This window comes from Durio zibethinus, chromosome 26 (genome assembly GCF_047325235.1).
Source record: "Durio zibethinus cultivar Kanyao isolate XHJ-2024 chromosome 26, ASM4732523v1, whole genome shotgun sequence".
Classification (NCBI taxonomy): Eukaryota; Viridiplantae; Streptophyta; class Magnoliopsida; order Malvales; family Malvaceae; genus Durio; species Durio zibethinus.
The window spans coordinates 18,662,180-18,681,663 of NC_143187.1; the positions used below are offsets into that span (position 1 = coordinate 18,662,180).

The following is a 19,484-nucleotide window of genomic DNA, read 5'->3' on the forward strand; positions in this document are numbered from 1 at the left end:
CAATCTTGGTGCCATTTGAAGTATAGAAAGAAATATACTATTTTTTGTACTAACATTTCCTAGTGTTCAGTTCCCTCTTTGCTTTCTCTTTCTTCTTCAATCAACATTTAAATTTATTTTTATTATTATTATTATTATTTGATTTCTAAATAATAAATAACAATCATGGATCACATCACTTGATAATTTTAAATATAACATGATACAAAAATGATATAAAAAAAGACACAAAAACAATACAAATTAAAATTTTAACAAAAATTATGAATTTGATAAAAATATAAAAATATATTTTTTATTCATTTTATCTGCACAAATTTAATACGATAATTTTATATATTTTATATTCGATTTAATATGACACAATTGGATACAAATACATGAATTGTAGGTAATAAAAAGGCAAAATTGGAGATAAAATTTCAGCCCTTTTTTATTTTCCTTCCAACTCTGTCCTTTTTTTTCCTTTTTCCTTGGTGCAGCATGGATTTTCTGTTCATACAAAGCACAGGCTAAAATCATGGCTTACCCGATTATCTGTTAACGCTAAAACACATGAATCAACTACACTAGAAATGATCATGGAACATGTTATTAACTTCATATTTATATCAATTTGGTACAAAAACATGCTTCCGATTTAATAATCAGCTTTAAAACACACACACAAACACGGTTAATAGAAATGAAACTATGATACAAGTTAAAGAAGTGGTAAAAGGAAAACAGAGAAGCACAAAACGATATGTGATGGGCAAAATGAACCACTACAGTCTAAAAATTATTCAATCAATTGGGGTATGTCATGATTACAAATGATTTGCATTTACAGGAAAATGAATGAATAAATTGGTTAAAAGTATGGAAGCTGAAGAAGAAGAATGCAAAAAGACAGACTATCAAACACAGCAAGAGAAGGAGAAAAGCACTATTTTGTCAATCCTCAGATATTAGTCGTATTGTAGGAAAATTTTACAATGACTGATAATGGAATGTTGAGGTTATGACCTTGGCTTCCAAAAAGTCCAATTCTCCCAAAGCTGGCGTCAGAGTTGTTCATTGTTGCATTAAAGATTATAGTCAACACCTGCTTCTCTCCCATGCCAATAAAGAAGTGAGTTGGAGTGACCTTCACTGAAACCCCATAAGGAGCACTCCAACCCACTCTATATGTTTCTTTGCCAGCAATGTTAGTCACCGATCTTTCAACTGTTTTAGACTGGTTCAGTCTTGCAATGGTGATCGATGGTAGGTTCAGGTTAGCAGCACTAATTGTAGAATTATAGACCCAACAGTTTTGACCAGTGTAATTCAAGACCACAGGAGCGGAACCATTAATGCCACAAAGAAAGGACATATAATCATCATAAGCTGCAACAAGCATGTATATGAGGTTACAATGAGATGCACATGAATATTCATCTAAGAGTAGTGAGACCTTAAACATCCTTCTGTTAGCAATTTGATAATGAAAAATCATCTTTCTTGCAAAAGATGAAACATATACACCTAGTGCAGAATGGCTTATAAAAAGTTTTATATTCTAAAATTAGAATGACTTACTGGAATCCAAGATCAGACCCGGATCAAGAGCTGAAGTTGCATTCACAAAACCACTGCCCATGTCAAATGGTGTTGCTGGAGACTGGTTTAGATCAGGATTAGTATAAGCACGCTGGGCCATTATAGGGCCACCATTCTTGTCATAAAGAGAAGCAGTTGTAGAAAGTGCAGAAGCAATGGCTGCAGGACTGAAATAAGGAAACTTTTGCTTTATCAGTGCAGCAAGCCCAGCAATATGAGGAGCAGCCATGCTTGTTCCAGACATCATCGCAAAGCTTTCACCTAAGAGGTTAAGTTAATTGTTTAAGAACTTTGCAGCTTACATTGAATTGTAATTAAGTTATCTATTATTTCTTTGTCTAATATACCTTGGAATTCAACTGAGTCTGTGCCAAGAGAACTCCAGGCAGCCCATATCAAGTTTCCAGGAGCAACCAAGTTCGGTTTCATTATGTCCGCATCATCTAGAAAACTGTCTTCTGGATCTGGTCCTCTGGCAGAATAATACATAACCTTTGGAGCAGAAATGCTGTAGTTTGCTTTCAGTCCACCTGAAATGCTTGCAACTGCCCCAAATCTAACTATTTTCCTTGAAAGTCCATCTCTCACCAAAGAAGAATTGTAATATTGGAGTAAAATCTGTTTAGCATAATCATAATAAATTAGTAATTTCTCCTTTTGTGTGTGTGTGTATAAGAGAAAGAGAGAGAGAGCATACTCTGAATTCCAATAAAGGTCATAACTTATCAGATGTTTTAGAAAGAACTATATAATTTTCCCACTATATGACATTAAAAACAAAGAAACAAGACATTAAGGAATAACAAAAATAATTCACGTATGCCTTCATGAAAAAATATGCAGAATTGCACCTTGGAATCATCTGGGGATGGAATTATGATGCCAGGCATTTCCAATGGTGTGGGATTAAGCTGAAAACCAATTACAAAAGGATCCATGTAGAACACAACTCCAGCTGCACTAAGGTTTTTTGCAGTTTGTATGGCCTGCTTGATTGTGGAAAGTCCAAGCACAAATCGTATTGAATAGCTACAGATTAACAGGTTTCCTTGGATAAGTTCCTCATTGAAGTTACTGGAGTCTTGGCATTCGCCCACGTACATATCATCAGCAAGTGTTGTGTCATTGCATAGAGCATGAATTGCAGAAATCAGTGTATACATTTTATCTGTCTCTGTCCCCCCTGCTCCCCCCCCACCCCCCACCCAAAACAAAAAAAGAAAAGAAAAGAAAGTATGACGTATCCAATTTAGTAACAATAGAGGTAATTGTATGCATCAATTGTATAGATATAAAGTTTTGGTACATGAGGATCAAACTGCTAATTATAAATTTAAGGAGTGACAACAATCAGTCAATGAGAGAGATTCAATGCAGTCAACAATCAGGCATGTTAACTTTCAAGCTGATCTGATATCTGTGTCACATCAGTCAAGAACACTACAATTTACAGTATATATTTATCTAGTGAAATTTTTATGATATCAACAAAACAGTTTAAGATATTTTCAATTCATTTGGGATCTGGAATGCATTTTCCATATGATTAGGTTATAAATCTTTGACTTGTATTAACAAATATAAATTGTATAACAAGGAATGAAAAGGTGTAAACAAACTGTCAATTTGAACAGCTCAAAAATATTTCCCTAATTTCCTTTCTTCGGTTTCAATTTTGAAAGCAAACACTCTAAATAGCTTACCTTCTAATATTTCTCATTGTTTTATAGTTGTATCTTGCATTGCTCAAGCATGGATTTGTTGTAATCTTTATATTCAGGTTGTGTTTCTCCAACCATTAGCAATAGGTTTTAGGTTCTATATCTCGACAACTATTTCACATACTAATTAGTTGGATAAGGTTGGACCACAATTTTGCTCACTCAAATAGCAGACCCAGCTCATTCAAACTAAAATTTGGTTGAAAATTTTTGATCCAATACTTTTTTCTTTCTTTGCCAATTTGTTAAAGCATGCATAACAAATCAAAAACCTGTAATCCATCACATAATCTCAAATGGATAAAGAAGGCAATAGATTTGAAAGGTAAACTTACGTGCAAGTCCAACTCCAGGGATAGTTGCATTGTTTCCAAGGATAATAGAGTTAGCATATGCTCTGTTATGAGAGGCAGCACCAACAGTGAAGATCCATGGACTGAAAGAAGACATGCTCTTAGGTGATGGTCCGGTGTTGCCAGCAGCTTGCACAACAAAAATACCAGCCTTTACAGCTGATAGCAATGCCATGTCAATGGGATTGAAAAATGTTGCAATACCAGGTGGACGCCTGTTGGGAGTTATTGATAAGCTTATTATGTCAACCCCATCTTGAGCTGCCTGCAAATGTATGATGAACAGGAAACTGATTATAGACACCAAATCAATGGTTGCAAGGAAAGGAACAATGCCATCTCCATGCTTAATTCTTACAAATAAACAAATATATTTCCACATTAGTCAAAAGAAAATCTTGTCCTGGAAGATTTCTTATTTCAAATTGAAGTTATGTGGTCTAAAAAAAGGATACACGGTAACAAAACTAGCAATCATTTTTGCCAAGGGAATTCTCAATAACCAGAGGGTCTAAGAAAATTCTCATGTTTGCCTAGGGATTCATGCAATGCTATAACAATGCCATAGCCAGAAACTTGTTATGGCAATAGTGCTGGAGGAAGTTAAAATGTTAGGAAAATTATATTTTTCACCATAAAAAAGCAAATCCCTTGTATTATCTCTACCAAATATTACTTAAGCAAACTGTATATTAGCAGTTTTACAACATGAATTTTACCACTTTATTGCAAAAAATGTCCCTTAAAATCAATACAACATAGAGTGTTTAAATAGAAAGCTATTACAGTTATTTAAGTATTGAAATAAAAAAAATTTTGAATATTCATTAACCTCCAAAAAGTAGCTCCTGTTTAGTCGAAGGCCCAATAAGTCTTCAAATGTAACAAAAAGAAGAGAGAGAGAGAGAGAGAGAGAGAGAAAAAATAGGAAAGTGAAGTTACCAAGATGGATGAAGATTCAACACATTGGAAAACATGTAAATTACAGACAAAATTATAGTGGCACAAAAGGTAGTTGTTTTTATTGAACAAAAATATGGTGTAAAGAAGCAAAAACTGAATAAGAGAAACTTTCATTTATCCCCTTCATTCATGATAAATAATAACAAAAGGGCTTCTTTCAAAACGAAGCCACGTCAATTTGAGGCAAATGTTAAAAAAAGAGGCCCCTTACTATAACTCAGCAAAGCACTTAATAAGTTAATGCAAATATTATTCAGGTATAAATAAATATATATTTAACATTTATGTTTATGGTTCAATTATTATATTGCATATATCAAAACAAAACCAGCAACCACAACCAATTGTTTAGGATCCCGTCTTTACCCATAGGTAATAAAACAACCATAAACAACATATTTCAGTTATAACCTCCTGAGTCCTGTCAACCATTCCGATTAACATCCCTTGAGCAGACCACCTTAAACCCCTTAACCACCATGTTCTATCATGGTTAATCTGAACTTCTATTTGTTTTGACGGTAAAACTTAAGGTGCCATTGCCAAGGTTAATACCTTAGTTTTCAAAGCCACAACAACTAATTTCAACAAATCCTCTATGCTTATGGAAAAGGGAAAAAAGGCTCACGCATACTTTCACTAGTATTCTTATTACAATCATTGGAATGTTGAATACCATTTGAGTATTTAGTATTATATGTATGCATAGCTAACTTGAATAACCTAGCAATGGAACCAATAACCCAAAAGAAATTTAGTTGCCATTTGGCAATCCAATTTTTTGTTTTATGTTTTCTATTTTTAAAATTTTTGTTTTAAAAATAGTTGAATGCAAAGAAATTTTTGCAAAATTTTAGGTAAAAAAAGGCTATGTGGTTGAAGGCTTGAAGCACAAGAGTAGAGATTAAATTTTAAGTTTTATCATTTTTGTTCCCCAAAAGAAATCCCTCTAAATTTTCATTTTCAAATTAAAAAGGGTTCATGCACGAGTATTTTACACCTAACAGAACCTAAATACAGGAAATGTGTTTCAAAATTAAGACAAACTTTCCCATTTCCATCTATTTGGGAAACTTTGCTTTTGTTTTTGGTTTTTGGAAATAAAGGCACCTTACAAAAACATGTCTTCTATAGTCATTTCAAAGAAAAGAATTGCCAAATGACCCTTAGGTAACTTGGGATAAATGAGAATATCTAATATTGAGGAAATAAATGTTAATCAGAATAATAGTTGAGTTCAAATTATTTTAGGTTCCCCACTAACAAGGCACCATATTGCTTTTTTTTTTAAATGATAGTGGATTGAAAATAGCCCTTTTAGTTCTTTTATTCTAATAAAAGAGCAGATATGCTCCTTTCAATACAACAACTCCTATGTTACACCTATAAAAGAGAAAGATCATCATATATAAGGCTGCAATGTAACAGATTGCGGAAACCCTATTAGTTTATTAGAGGTTGAAGCTGAAAATGAGTTTAAAAAGAAAAAAAATACCCATTCATGATTGCTGACCATATCTGGAGGTTGCATGTATTTTTTTGATCAGGTTTTTGGAAGCGGGAAGAAATGTACAGAACAATTTTTTGAATGCCTCTTCTTACTTTTTTGTTTCCTTTTTGTGACTTAAAATTCACAAGTTCAAGTAAAAAAAAAAAGCCTCATCAAAAGGCAGGGATTTGGCTGCATCTAACTCTCCCCAAGCCCCACAAAGCAAGAGCCTAGTCCAATGGACCTCCAAATTTATAGATTTTTAGTTATATTAATTAAGTAAAATTATCAACTGGAATACCGTTACAGAAATGTGATGCTGCAATTCATAAATGTCTGATTCAAATATAATTTAAACTCCCATCTCTCAATAACCAAAGACCAAGTTCTATTAATGTAAGACGATAATTGATTGGCCTTACTTAGTTTCAGATGGGGATCTCAATTGAAAGGGAACGGGATTATGTTTAACCGAGTTCAATAATTGTGACTTCCCTAGATGAGGGAGTTGGGTTCTTCATGATTTTGGTGGAAGTAGAAGGAGAAAAGGAGAAACAAAACCAAGTGCTCTTCTCTTGGTTGTTTCAGATGAGAGATACGAGTACAAAACTAACATGAAAAAGTCCAGTTGCCAGAAAGCCTTAAATAGAGCTTAAACACTACCTATTGATGTAGTTTTTGACATTTGGCAAAGTCCTGATTAAGGCTCATCTTTCCTTAGAGAAGGTGAGCTGAAAGATTCTGATTATTTTAAAAGGTAAATTTTAAAAGAAAAAAAAAAAGAGGGGGAGCATTAGTGAGCAAAACTTATGCAGGCTACCACTCAACACTTTCCCACTAGTTATAATATTTCTACCGAAACTTTTTTTCCCTCAGAATGTAATATTTAGAGTTCCAAAATAATCAGGGTCCATGGCTCCCAAGGCAAAGCACTTTGCAACTTTGGTTGGTCCAAAGAAGTGAGGGAAGCCTCGATTTTTACTCTTGCCAATAAGTTAGAAGACAGCACCTGGGTAAGTTATTGCCTTGCATGCAGTCATGCGACATGAATTTATTTGAGGAATGGCAACCCAAACTACGACATACCTGGTCTATGGCAGCAACTACATCAGCAGCAAATCCTCCAAAGCTCTTATATAAAGCCTTGTAAACAGCAATACTGGAAAATACGACCACACATTAACATAATCAAATAGAAATGAGTGTCTGTATGGAAAGAGTACATATTATCATATGAATTATATATATGCACGTAGATTTATCTGCATCTGTTGCACATATGCAAGTTAAAATATGCGACATCGTACATGCTAATAGAAACAGGTGTCTATGCATAATAGCATATCTGCATGTACCGGTACATATATTTATACATTTACAGACACACACACAGTAAAATACAGGCATAATTAATAAAGCCAAACAGATAGGTTATTGAGCTTGTTAGCCGTATGTGTATATATCTTTATGTTCACAAAACCACAAGAATGCCCATGCACACACAATAAATATATATATATATATATATGGCCAGAATATGAGCTTCTTACAGATTAATATACCATTTCTTATTCTCTTCCCTACAAATTCTTTGGTAGTTAAGAGTCCTAATGAGAAGTGAGGTTTGACAAATTAACTGTTTTCAGACAAACAATTATATCTATTTTTTAGCATTCCTTAGTCACATAAACTAGAAGAGATATGACTATTAGAAAGACTCAGATATGAGTTAAAGCAGACAAAAAAGAGAGTCCAATGCACCATATAGCAAAATCTGGCTCAGAAAATTCTGCTGGAATCATGTCCAAGACTCATCAGCCAAACTGAATGCATGGTCATAGTGAAATGACAAGGGAATTTATTCAATTTGTTAAATAATAGTTCTATGACAACTGCAAATGAGTCATACTCCGCATGTAACTTTCTAAAAACCTGCACCAAGCCCACAGAAACGAGGAAGCCTTCACAAGATAAAGGGCTACTTTTAACATAACCCTTGCTGAAAATATCAATATGCTCCCAATATAACTATCATTTGCAGACATGAGGACTAAGCCAAATACTTGGGTGGGGGATGCATCAGCAATGAATGTGAAAAAAGTATATTATTAATTTCATTTCTCTTCCACATTCATTTTTTATAACTTTTTTAACATCTTTAAGAATTACATGTCAGTTGTCACACAAACCTCCTGCAAAAAACTTACTACTCGGCATAGGTCAAAAATCACCCCATTATGCAATTTATAGAACAGCTACCCTTGCATTTGGTGCATGAGGCATGCCGCTTAAAAATGTCAAAATAAAAGGTTGATGTTGCGCCAGAAACTTGAGTGGAAGGGCCAAAAGTTTAATGTGAGATATAAATATACTGAATTAATTTCACTTTTCTTCAACATTCCAAATTGTTATTGATCTTTGCTTTATTTTTTAACCATTTTTAACAGTCACATGTCAGTTGTCACACAGGTATCTGCATAAAACTTTCTCCTCACCATAGGTCTAAATCATCCTGTAATGCAATATAGAACAGACACCTTTGCATTTGGTGCATGAGGCATGCCACTTGAAAATATCAAAATAGAAGGTTGGCTGTGCCAGATACTTGGGTGTAAGGCAGCACCAAAAGTTTAATATAAAATATAAATATACATTAACAGATCTCATCATGCTAGGCCCAATACCAGCAATCCAAACAAACATTCCTACCACGTGGACAAACACATAAGGGGCAACAAACATCAAGAATAACAAGCAACATAACTTAACTGGACTCTAATCCATGTCGGAGAGAATCAATAGCAGAAAACTAGAGAACTACCAATGTGGTAGTCTCCTACGGATTTGTATTAAACTATTAAACACAGGCAAACTAAGGAACTTGACGTTGCCCTTAGGCTAACTACCTCTTGGCCAAACACTAACTAGCTAATAATATCATCACCACTTGTAGGATAATAACTATCTTTTTGTTCATTTGTCTTCTTTCATAATAATCAAAGGCTATTTGAATCTCTAAGATAAGACGAAACAGGAGGCTCATTTCACAAAGTTACATAAGACTTCAACTTCAGATATTTCTCATTTACCATTTTAAGTACCACAAGTACCTTATACATCCTCATAGTAGTAGGATTATATCTATATACTTTTCGTTCACCCTTTTTAATAATAACCTAAGCTTAGTTTACCCTATAAAGATTGCTATTTAAGAGAAAGAGGTGGCCCATTTGACAAAATTATATGAGACTCGAACTTCAGAGATTTTTTACATAAGACCCTTGACCACTTAAATTTGAACATTTTCCTTAACATATTCAACACCTAAGAAAACCTCACTCGATTAAGAATTTCACAACTAAAAGTTTAACAGATTTAAACGTGACATGGTAGAAATAGATAATGCTCTTAAAACTGCTTCCACATAATTTGTAACTATCAAAATGTCTATGACCCTAGGCACAAATCTGATAGTGCTGGCCATTCCATAATGCAAACAGTTTTGGAGAAGTGTGTTGCCTGCAACTTTCTCTTATGGCTGTTGAATGTAAACATCTTAAATCATAGTCATTCAGGATAATAGTTAAAACTTCCAAGATATTCAAAGAGGGAAATGAGACTGAAGAGTGCAAAATTACACAGCCTCAAACTGCCTTAGCACAGAGCAATACACACAAGGGCAAGAAAGCATTTAACAACCATTTCAAGGTTTTCCTGGATTGTAAGAAGAAAAGATTTTCAGATTCTCAGAGAGTTAACAGCATCTTGAAATAAGTGTAGGATTCAATATTTGCTGTGATAAGGGTTTATGCTTACAGGGAGCTCTGGATTAGAAAGATACCAGAAAGAACTAGAAGTTAGATTTCTTCACGCTTAAGATGCAGATATACATATGCTCTAGACTAGTCTCATCCTGGAGAGAATTCTTAACTATAATGCTCAATAGCAAGAATCAAGGCGCCTTTGTATAAGTTGTGTGCATAAAACCTTTTTCTTTTCCTAATTGCCACTAGAAGTCATTCTATCAGCTAGTACTTTAGTTTGGTTTAGCATTGGTTAGGATGAAAGTTCAAGATGATAAGCTTTGAGCTACATTTGTTTCTGCAAAGAAGTTTCATAGATATAAAGAGAATAGTAACTAAGATTCAGTTTCAGAAACTTACTGTGAACGGGGAGCCATCCCACTAGCATTTCCGAAGTGGTGCCCTGCTACCACCACTGGAATCCCATGGTTTCCTGCAGCAACAGAAGCTGTGTGCCTGCATTAATATTATTTTCATTAGCAACATTAGAAGATTGAGTCAAGACCAATAAAATCAGGTCACCTCGTAAACAGGTGACCAGAATTATTGCAGATCATTCACCATTGACAATTTTGTGGTGTTTTTCAATAACATAAGCCCACATTTCGAACATCTAGTGAAAAGAAGGTTGTCTATAGTATTCAACAATTATTCAAGAAATTTGACAATCATCTATGAGATTTCAACATTGAGCAATTTGCTTTACAGTATTATATTTTGGAAACAACAAAGAGACTTTATTGCCTCGGAAAAGACAATATGACATTTTTTAAAACCAATGGCACTAAGAAGACAACGTGTGCAAAGTACTACCCTTAAATATCTAGGAAGAAAACAAAAGAGAAACAAATGTCACTATAACACAAATATAGGCTCGTGGGATTACTATCAGCATTGTCCACATGGGAGTAAGGAGCAAAGAAAATCAGGTTTGACCACAGGATACATTCAAAGTTAGCTCCTCCAACACAAAAGAGAAGGATGGTCAAACATGTTTATCAGTAGCATATAGAGCCTACTATGTCTTGAGGCATTGGAGAGAATGTCAGGGAATCACGAGCACAACCACAAGAAACCTCATTAAAAGAGTCAATCTGAAATGTGAGTGCTTGAAAGTTAGAATCAAAAGGGGAAAAAAAAAAAGTAAACTAGCATTATTAAAGTAAAACAGCCATTCAACAAATTCTTTTCTAACTTTTTTCTAATTACTTTCATAATAGCAATCTTTGGCATGGCTGTAAGAAGAATCATTATTTATTCAGATCTATATTTCTAAAATAAATTTTCTCTTAAGTCCATCCCAATGTTAACTTTCTATCTAAGATAAGTAGTTAAACCTTTTACTTATCTCCCTTGCAATCTAAAAGCAATTTGCATTACTCACAAAAGAAAAAAGAACTCGAAGTAATACTAACTCAACAATGATCCATAAAAAATGCAAAATATTCACTCACGTGCCATGGCCATCACCGTCAAATGGTGATGCATAGTCCTGAGACGAATTAAATATTCCTCTTGTTATAGCAGATGCTGCAAAATGGCGTGCTCCAACAAGCTTCCTATTGCAAGAGCCGGAAGGAAAGTCCCGAGTCACCTCACAAATGCCAGAAAAATGGGCTGGAACTGGGTATGAATGCTCTGATACATCATCAGCAAAGCTGGGATGAGTTGGATCAATACCAGTATCAACAAACCCAATTACAATTCCCTCTCCAGCAGTTTCATATCCACCTTCCAAGGACCATGCCCCCTTTGGTAGACCCAAGAACTGTGGAGTATAGGTGGTTGCAGTTCTAACAGAGAAATCCAATACAACATTTGCAACTTCTCCTCTCCTTGAAAGCTTGTCCGCCTTTGAAATAGCAGAATACAACTAATTAAGAGCATTCTTCCTATATTATAAGAAAATTTTCAAAAAAGAAATTAAAAGTTTCTGCGCATTTGAGACACTAACAGCCTAAATGATATGCAAAACTACACAAAAGCCAAAAGAGTAGAAGTCAAACGTAGTTTATGTATTTAGAAAGTATAAATAAAATATTATACTGTAATGATATAAAATCAAAAACGCATTTAGCAGCACAATGATGATGATAACATGACAAAATGATGGATAATTATGAGGAAAGTTTATTGATGTCTGATGATATACCTGTTCAGAGGTGACAAGCACAGCAAAGCCATTAATCAAGTAGTGGTAACTATACAACTTCAGATATTTCTCCCCCCTCAAGGCTATCCTTAACAAAGAATCATGAACTCGAGAAATATAGGAACTAGACATTGAATGAGATCTTGAATTATTCCTAAATATAGAAAGAATACATTCCAAAGAAAGAATTAGTCAACTCTTTAAACTTTACATCAAACAACATAAAAAGGCTTCAAGAAGAACCAAGAGCTACATGGGACATTAGAGAAGTTAAAAAAGGGGACACCAAAAACAATAATAAAAAATTAGCAACCTATGGACAAATTATTGGATATTTATGAATGTCAAGCGTCAACATGGTGAAGCTGAAGCCTTCCCCCATTTTTTTTTTCAGAGAATGTATGTCTGAAAAAGAAATTTTCAAGTACAAATAATAGTCATGAGAGAGGGAAGGTTCCATTTAAACCAAAAGGTATGGAAAATTTTTTCTTTTGCTACTGATAATATGACCCAAAAGTACAAAATTTTGGTATGGGAAAACTAAAGACACTGCATACGTAGCTTTGACAATTCCCCAACAGCCAATTCCACCTTAAGCCCCACAGAAAGAACAGGAGGCCCAATTATTGTTTAAAGAATATTTAAAAATCAACACTCCAGAACAAAAGTTAGGACCCAGATTTACAGTAAATAATTGTTAAAACACCAAGTACCAGAATACAAACAAAAGAATAAATCACAGTTATTTTCAGAAGAAACAAAAAAGTTGCTGGCAACAACGGCTTTGTTCTACTGACTGAAGGGTAAGATTTCATGCCTTGGTTTGTTAAGCCTGTTTAATCTCCCTGAAGTAGAAGCATGATTGAACCCATGATGACTCTGCCTTGTTAGTTCTTCCTCAAAGTAATGAGCAGCAGGAGATTGCTTAAGAGTGACAATGTACACAGCTGTACTTGTATCTGAATCCGAATCCTCCTGACTCAGAGTGTTCACAAACAACCCAAAACAAAGTGGCAGCAGTAAACACACCCAACAAATGTTCCCCATCATTTCTGAAAACAAAACCCAGATTTAAACCAAGCAGACCTTCACTATGCAACAAGAAGCAGAAAGGTCAGTAACCCAAGAACAAGAGGGTCATTTGTGCGGCGGTGGGTGGGCACTAGTTGGGTAAGGAAGGCTTTGTAGTGGAGAAGAAGAGTGAATAAAAGCTACCCTTTTTGAGGAATGTGGTGGGAAGCCATTAATTAAGGAAAAGCAGTGAGTTCCATGTAAGGGTAGTGGAATGAGTGAGTCTGACAGAGCTCTTTTCCTTGTTTTGTATTGAGAAAGAAAAAGAAGGGCTTTGTTTTTGAAGGCCTTTTGAGCTTTGAGGGAGAGATAGTGGAATTATGTTATAAAAATAACATAAGAAGGGATTGGAGTACTGAGAGAATCTGTAACTTTTCTCGGGTGCCGTGCTTTTTCGTTTTTTCGAACGTTTTATTATTATTATTAGATTACAAAAAATATGAACGTTTGTCTTCCTTTGTTTTTCTAAATTTTCGACTCTGCCTTGGGCTTTTTCCTGTCTTTTACTGTTAAATTTTTTTTTTTTTAATTTCATTCTCAGTTCTCTCCTTTTTTTAATCAAACATGTATTAAAAAAATTACTACTATTATGCTGATTCACAGTAACTAAAATTTGACCAATTGACAGCGTCGGCTAAATTGTCATTTGGTCAAATTTCATCCACATTCTCTTAGTTTTTATTTTGATTTCACTTTAATACTTAACTTTTTAATTGTTTTATTGAAGTATTTAATTTTAAAATTATTTAATTTTGATTCTTTTATCAAATAATTTTGTTACCATTCAAGCAATTTTTATGTTCTAACTTATCCTTAGCAATTAGCATGCCATGTTAACATATTTCGCAATTGTTAATGAAAAATGTATGGAAATAATGATAAGCATCATCGATGATAAAAATAAGATCGTAGACCAACTATGCAATATTAGTCTTGAAAATTTTGGATTGTGAGCCAATCTGTCATCCTCTAGGACCATGCATCATCCATACAAGATTTATTACGTCCCAGAATCTATTCTAAGTTTTAAAATTTTTTTAAAATATAATTAAAATAATTAATATTTAATATCATAAATAAAAAATAATCACTTAATATAAATTTATGAATTCACATTAAAAAAATTATTTAATACACTAACAATTAAATTTTTTAACTTTATAAATGATGTTAAGATGATGACATATATTTTATTTTTTTAATTTATTTTTAAAAATATATAAGAGACATGTATTATCATCTTAATTTTATTTGTAAAATTAAAAAATTTTACTGTTAGTGTATCAAATGATTATCCCATTCACATTATTACAATTCATATCAAAATTAAAATTTACAAAGCACAAACCACAAATACCCACATGATTATAAAGAAAAAATCTTCAAGCTAAAATATTATAATGTGCATTGTTTTCACCTGCAATAAGAAAAGATAAATTAATAAAAAAGCAATAGGATTCAATTTTTAAATAATAAGATCATTAAAATGATTATATTTATTTGAACTCTAATTATCAAATTTATATTTCAAATAAATATTATCTTTATCACTTATTATATCCATTTTAAATTTTAAAAAATTAATTTAAAAATTATCTTTTTAATCTTAATTGCCATTAAAGAATTCATTTGCAAATTTAAGACTACAAATGTAATGTGTTATACATCATTTTTTTATTTTTCAATAAAATTTTTCAAGGTATATTCTATTACTTTTTTTTTTATAACTTTTTTTCAAGACATATTTTATTATTATTATAGTTTTATTCTTATGAAAAATAATATTTTTTAATTTATTTTTTCTTCTTTCACATATTTTCTAACATTTTTCATATTTTGTATAATAATTTAATTAAAAATACTAAAGTGAAATTATGTTAATACATTTTTATTATTTAATTAATTATTAAGTAATATGTATTTTTATTTTTTAAAGAAATACATAATTTATTTTTATTTGATGTAATTTTACAGGTATCTAAATATTATTATAAACAAAAATATTAAAAATATATATAATATTTTTTTTTGCTGTTTTCCTAAAGTTTATTTTTAATAACAAGTAAATATATAAATTTTATATATACTATGAGTTTTAAATATTTAAATATAATTTTGAAAATAGACTAATATATATATTTTATATTAAATAAATAAAATTATTTCGTACATCGGACTAATTATAATATAATGATTTTATATTTTTATATGTATTTAGAATTTACATGCTTACATCAATTTAAATAGTGGTCCAATGATCCGATCTTTTGATCCAAAATGGTGTGTGCAACTACTTAGAATTGTGGATTACTCTAATAGTGTCGATTGGATTTAAAAAATTAAAATCATAAATCACCTATTAATCTCTACACCACCTTAAAATCAAATCAAAAACCATTGTTTTAGAGCAATTCACGAGTGATCTTAGATCATTACTCACCTTTATAACAAAAAATATCAATATAAAATTATTTTAAAAGATCAAAAATCCAAAAGGAACAATCAAGAAATTAAGAACTTAAGTAAAAAATAAATTAAAAAAACACTTATGAAATTTATTCCCGAGAGTAATTAATTTTACGTAACATGTTAAATCTTGATTTATGATCAAACTTACAAATGATAGGTTATGAATGATTAAAATAATAATTTTTGCATATTAAGATATAAACCAATATGATCATTTAATCACCTTTTGAAATACTTGTATAATGATTAGGGATTTTAAGTTATATTTTTTTATAAACTTGTGAGGTTTACAAATCATATACGTTTATTGTACACGTCCAAATAAAACTAGGCATTCTTTAAACCTGCTCATAGCTAGTGTTTTTTTTTTAATAAAAATTTTAAATAGTGTCAAAAAAATAAAATAATTGAATTAACTTTGTTAAAATATAATTATATATTACAATTGAATGGTACTTACATTTTTTTATATATAGATAATATTATGATATAAATAATACATTAATATTTATAAGTTATTTGATTTCAATTTAGATAAAATTTGAATTTAGCTCAATTATTATCAAATCGAGTTTGAGCTCCAACTCAAACAGTTCGATTTATTGAATAAGTCGAATTTGAGTATTTTAATTTGAATAATTTACGAATTTAATATAACTTTTAAATTTTAATATATTTATATTATTTTAATTAAAAAATTATTGTTTTACTCTTATATATATTAATTCGAGTTCAAATACAAATTCAAACACATAATTGAGTTTGAAATTAAATGTGAGAATCAAACTCGAAATTAAATACGAGAATCGAGTTCATTTTATTAAACGAGCCTAATCAAACGAGTTTGAGTAATTTTATTTTTATTTTGAGTTGAGCTTAAACTTAAAAATTAAAACTCAATCAAACTCAAATTAAGTTTCAAATAGTAAATTTTTAATTAAACTCGAATTTGAATTTATCACTGTATCGATTTAATTTGACTTGATTATATTTTTAAGTAATACGTAATTAAAAAATTAAATTGTTATAAAATATAGTTATAAAAACATTTATTATGATGGTATTTAGGAAAAGATTATATAATTGACACTCAATAAATTTTTGAATGTGTTAAATAATGATATTATTTTTAATAATAATTTTGAAAAAATTACAAAAAATACTAATAGTAATCTTTACAAGAAATTTATTTTTATCTATAAAATTATTTTGAAAAATAAAATCCTTTGATAATAAAAAAATAATTTTTTTTGGTTGTTTGCCCTTTTTTTTTCTTTTAATTCCTGAATTGACAAGAGAGCAATCATTTAGCATGCCAACCCTAAAAATTAGGGAATCTGATCGAAGCTTTAAAGAGGAAAGAAACAATAATTTGATGGGTAGGTTTTGTCGCTGAAAAAATAAGTAAAGAAACGAGGAGAGAAAATGTTGGCCACCAACAAAAAGAAAAGAAAAAAAAAAAAAAGAAAAGTCAAATCAAATGGGGGCGAGGCATGAATGTGGCATGAAAACGATGGGCATGCCATGGGTCACCACCCACTCAACGCATTTTCCTTGTGCTGTGTCCATTTCTTCCTTTCCTTTCCAACGTTCCAATTTTGTTAGCCCCTTTGTCTTTTACTTTAACCCGTGATCATCATAACGGAAAAAATAATATATATTGAGAGAGAGAAAGTTTTTGTTGGAGTGCGACGATGGGGTTGTCTTCAATCTTTATCTTTAAAGCAACAAAAGTTGCTGCATGCTGCTACATGTTTTATTAGGAATCTAATGTTTCAACTATCATGGATGTCTTCCCATCTCTTTATATACTCGCATCCAATTCATAAAATTAAAAATTTATTTTAATATAAATTAAATGTTAAAAATTTCTTTGGATATAACAAAAATATAAAAATTTATTTAAACAAAATAATAAAATTTAAAAATTTTTAATTATATTAACTTAAAAAATAAATTATTATTGCTAGAAATCAAATTTCGATTTTGAATTATATATGAATTGATTTAAATATATATAAATCGATAAAAATATACGAATTTAAATAAATTATTTGTTGAGATTATTATATTAAGGATTAATTTAATATTGTACTTGTAATTGAAATAAATTTGAGTTAAGGAAATGTGTTTAAAAAAATATGATGAGATAATAAAACTCAATTAATAATTATAAATAGTTGGGATAGTCTTATGAGCTTATTCAATGTAAAATATCAGTCGTTGTACAACATTAATTTTTTGTTTCACAGTCAAACGGCTCCCATAAATGGTATTGACTTTTGAGGTAATAAACTATAAATTCATGAATGTTTATTTCTTATAGTTAGTTGGCCTATCGGCAATTTTACCATTCCGGATCATTCGTTCAAAATTTATTTATTTATTTTTTAATTTGATTTAGGTTATTGATATAAAATCGGTTGAAAATTTATAAATATTAAAATTTAAATTTTAAATTTATTAGGTATCATTTTAAAAGTTATAATTTAAGCCATATTTTTTTGTTGGCTTATTTTTTATTAATATTTTTTTTCTTCTCTCAAGCATCAATCGAATTTATTAATATAGATTCAATTTTTTTTAAAAATTTTTGACCAAAACATGAAAAGAAAAAGGAAATTGATATCATAGATTATATAAAACATATGAAAAATGTTTGGTTAGTTATGATGTAAAGCTTTATGGAAAGAATAAAGGGAGGGGATATGATAATGTTTAGTGAAAAGCAACGGGCGAAAGCATGATAGCACCATTATCCAATGTTGGGACCATTTATGAATATATTATATAGTCGTTGAGACTCGAAAGTTGATAGCATCATATTTTCGGTGTCAAAAGAGGCTGATTCCCATTATCATGATCATCACCACCACTTTCTCTTTCATTCCATTATCCATGTGCGTGCCTTTCTAATCTGTTGACCCTTTTTAACATAACTAGCATTGCCCGGCCCTTTGAACCGGTTGTAGCCAAGGGTTGCTTGTTGTCACGGGCCTTTGATGAAATTGTTTGTACCAAATGTTGGCCTGATGGGTCTTGGAACCTACTGGGCATTATCCAGCACTGTACCAAATGGGCTATGCGGAGCTCAACCTAAGCAGTAATAGGAGATCACACATTATTGAATGGGCTAAATGCATATTGGTCCCTGAACTTTATACTTTCTATCACATTGATACCTAAAGAATTAAAAGAATCACATTGAACATTTTCAATAGGAAGGGATTATCCATATTGTTGGTTTGGTGCATTCTAAAGGTGTATTATCCATAGGATAAAATAGACTTTCTTTTAGAGTGTAAGTCAGTTGTCAATTAAGGATAATTTTATTATTTTGATTAAATTAATATGTTTGATTAATTTAAAATTTTAAATTTTACGTTAGTTTGATTATTTCAATTAATCATTATTTGATACATTAAAATACTAATTTATCACTCTCAATAAAATTGTTAATTATCAATTTAGCTTGAGCCTACATGTCATTTTATAATCCTCTTGTATCGAGCTTGAGCCATTTAGACCTAAAGTATCCCATTACATAAGTATAAGTATCCATTTCTAAGTATCTCTTAACTAAGTGCAACTCTAGCTTCCGTATTTTCCGTCTACATTTTTTTCTTCTTCCTACTTATTGATGGAGCACTTACTTAAGTTTAAAGTACAAGTATCAAAACAATTTTCAAGCTTTGCCTTTTGACTTATCACCCTTTCTTATACTTTCAAAATTCTATCCCATGCAAACAATTGGACACCATTAAATATCAACAAAAAAAATAGGTCCTAACTTAGATTCATAATTCCTCCAACATTTCAAAAATATCCAAATAAGGCCATGTGAAATAGTATCTTTCATGGAGAAAAGCAATTACATTA

General features: G+C 31.1%; 1 protein-coding gene across 1 annotated transcript; it reads right to left on the reverse strand.

The window, feature by feature from the left end:
- Positions 1 to 748: 748 nt before the first annotated feature.
- LOC111275392 (Subtilase family protein) lies at positions 749 to 13,447 on the reverse strand. The gene is made up of 10 exons (XM_022860756.2): positions 12,883 to 13,447; positions 12,066 to 12,219; positions 11,368 to 11,765; positions 10,274 to 10,369; positions 7,197 to 7,269; positions 3,641 to 3,923; positions 2,436 to 2,767; positions 1,932 to 2,202; positions 1,564 to 1,845; positions 749 to 1,371 (listed from the first exon to the last, which is right to left on the reverse strand). Exons 1-10 carry the CDS (start codon positions 13,113 to 13,115, stop codon positions 944 to 946), a joined length of 2,550 nt encoding a protein of 849 aa, XP_022716491.2. The 5' UTR covers positions 13,116 to 13,447; the 3' UTR covers positions 749 to 943.
- Positions 13,448 to 19,484: the final 6,037 nt, after the last annotated feature.

Coding starts and splice junctions, on each gene's coding strand:
- LOC111275392 (XM_022860756.2), bottom strand. CDS start 13,115: ATGATGGGGAACATTTGTTGGGTGTGTTTACTGCTGCCACTTTGTTTT. Junction 3,924..7,196: donor TAGTTGCTGCCATAGACCAG/GTATGTCGTAGT, acceptor ATACATTTGCAG/GCAGCTCAAGATGGGGTTGA. Junction 1,372..1,563: donor GGGTCTGATCTTGGATTCCA/GTAAGTCATTCT, acceptor TGCTTGTTGCAG/CTTATGATGATTATATGTCC.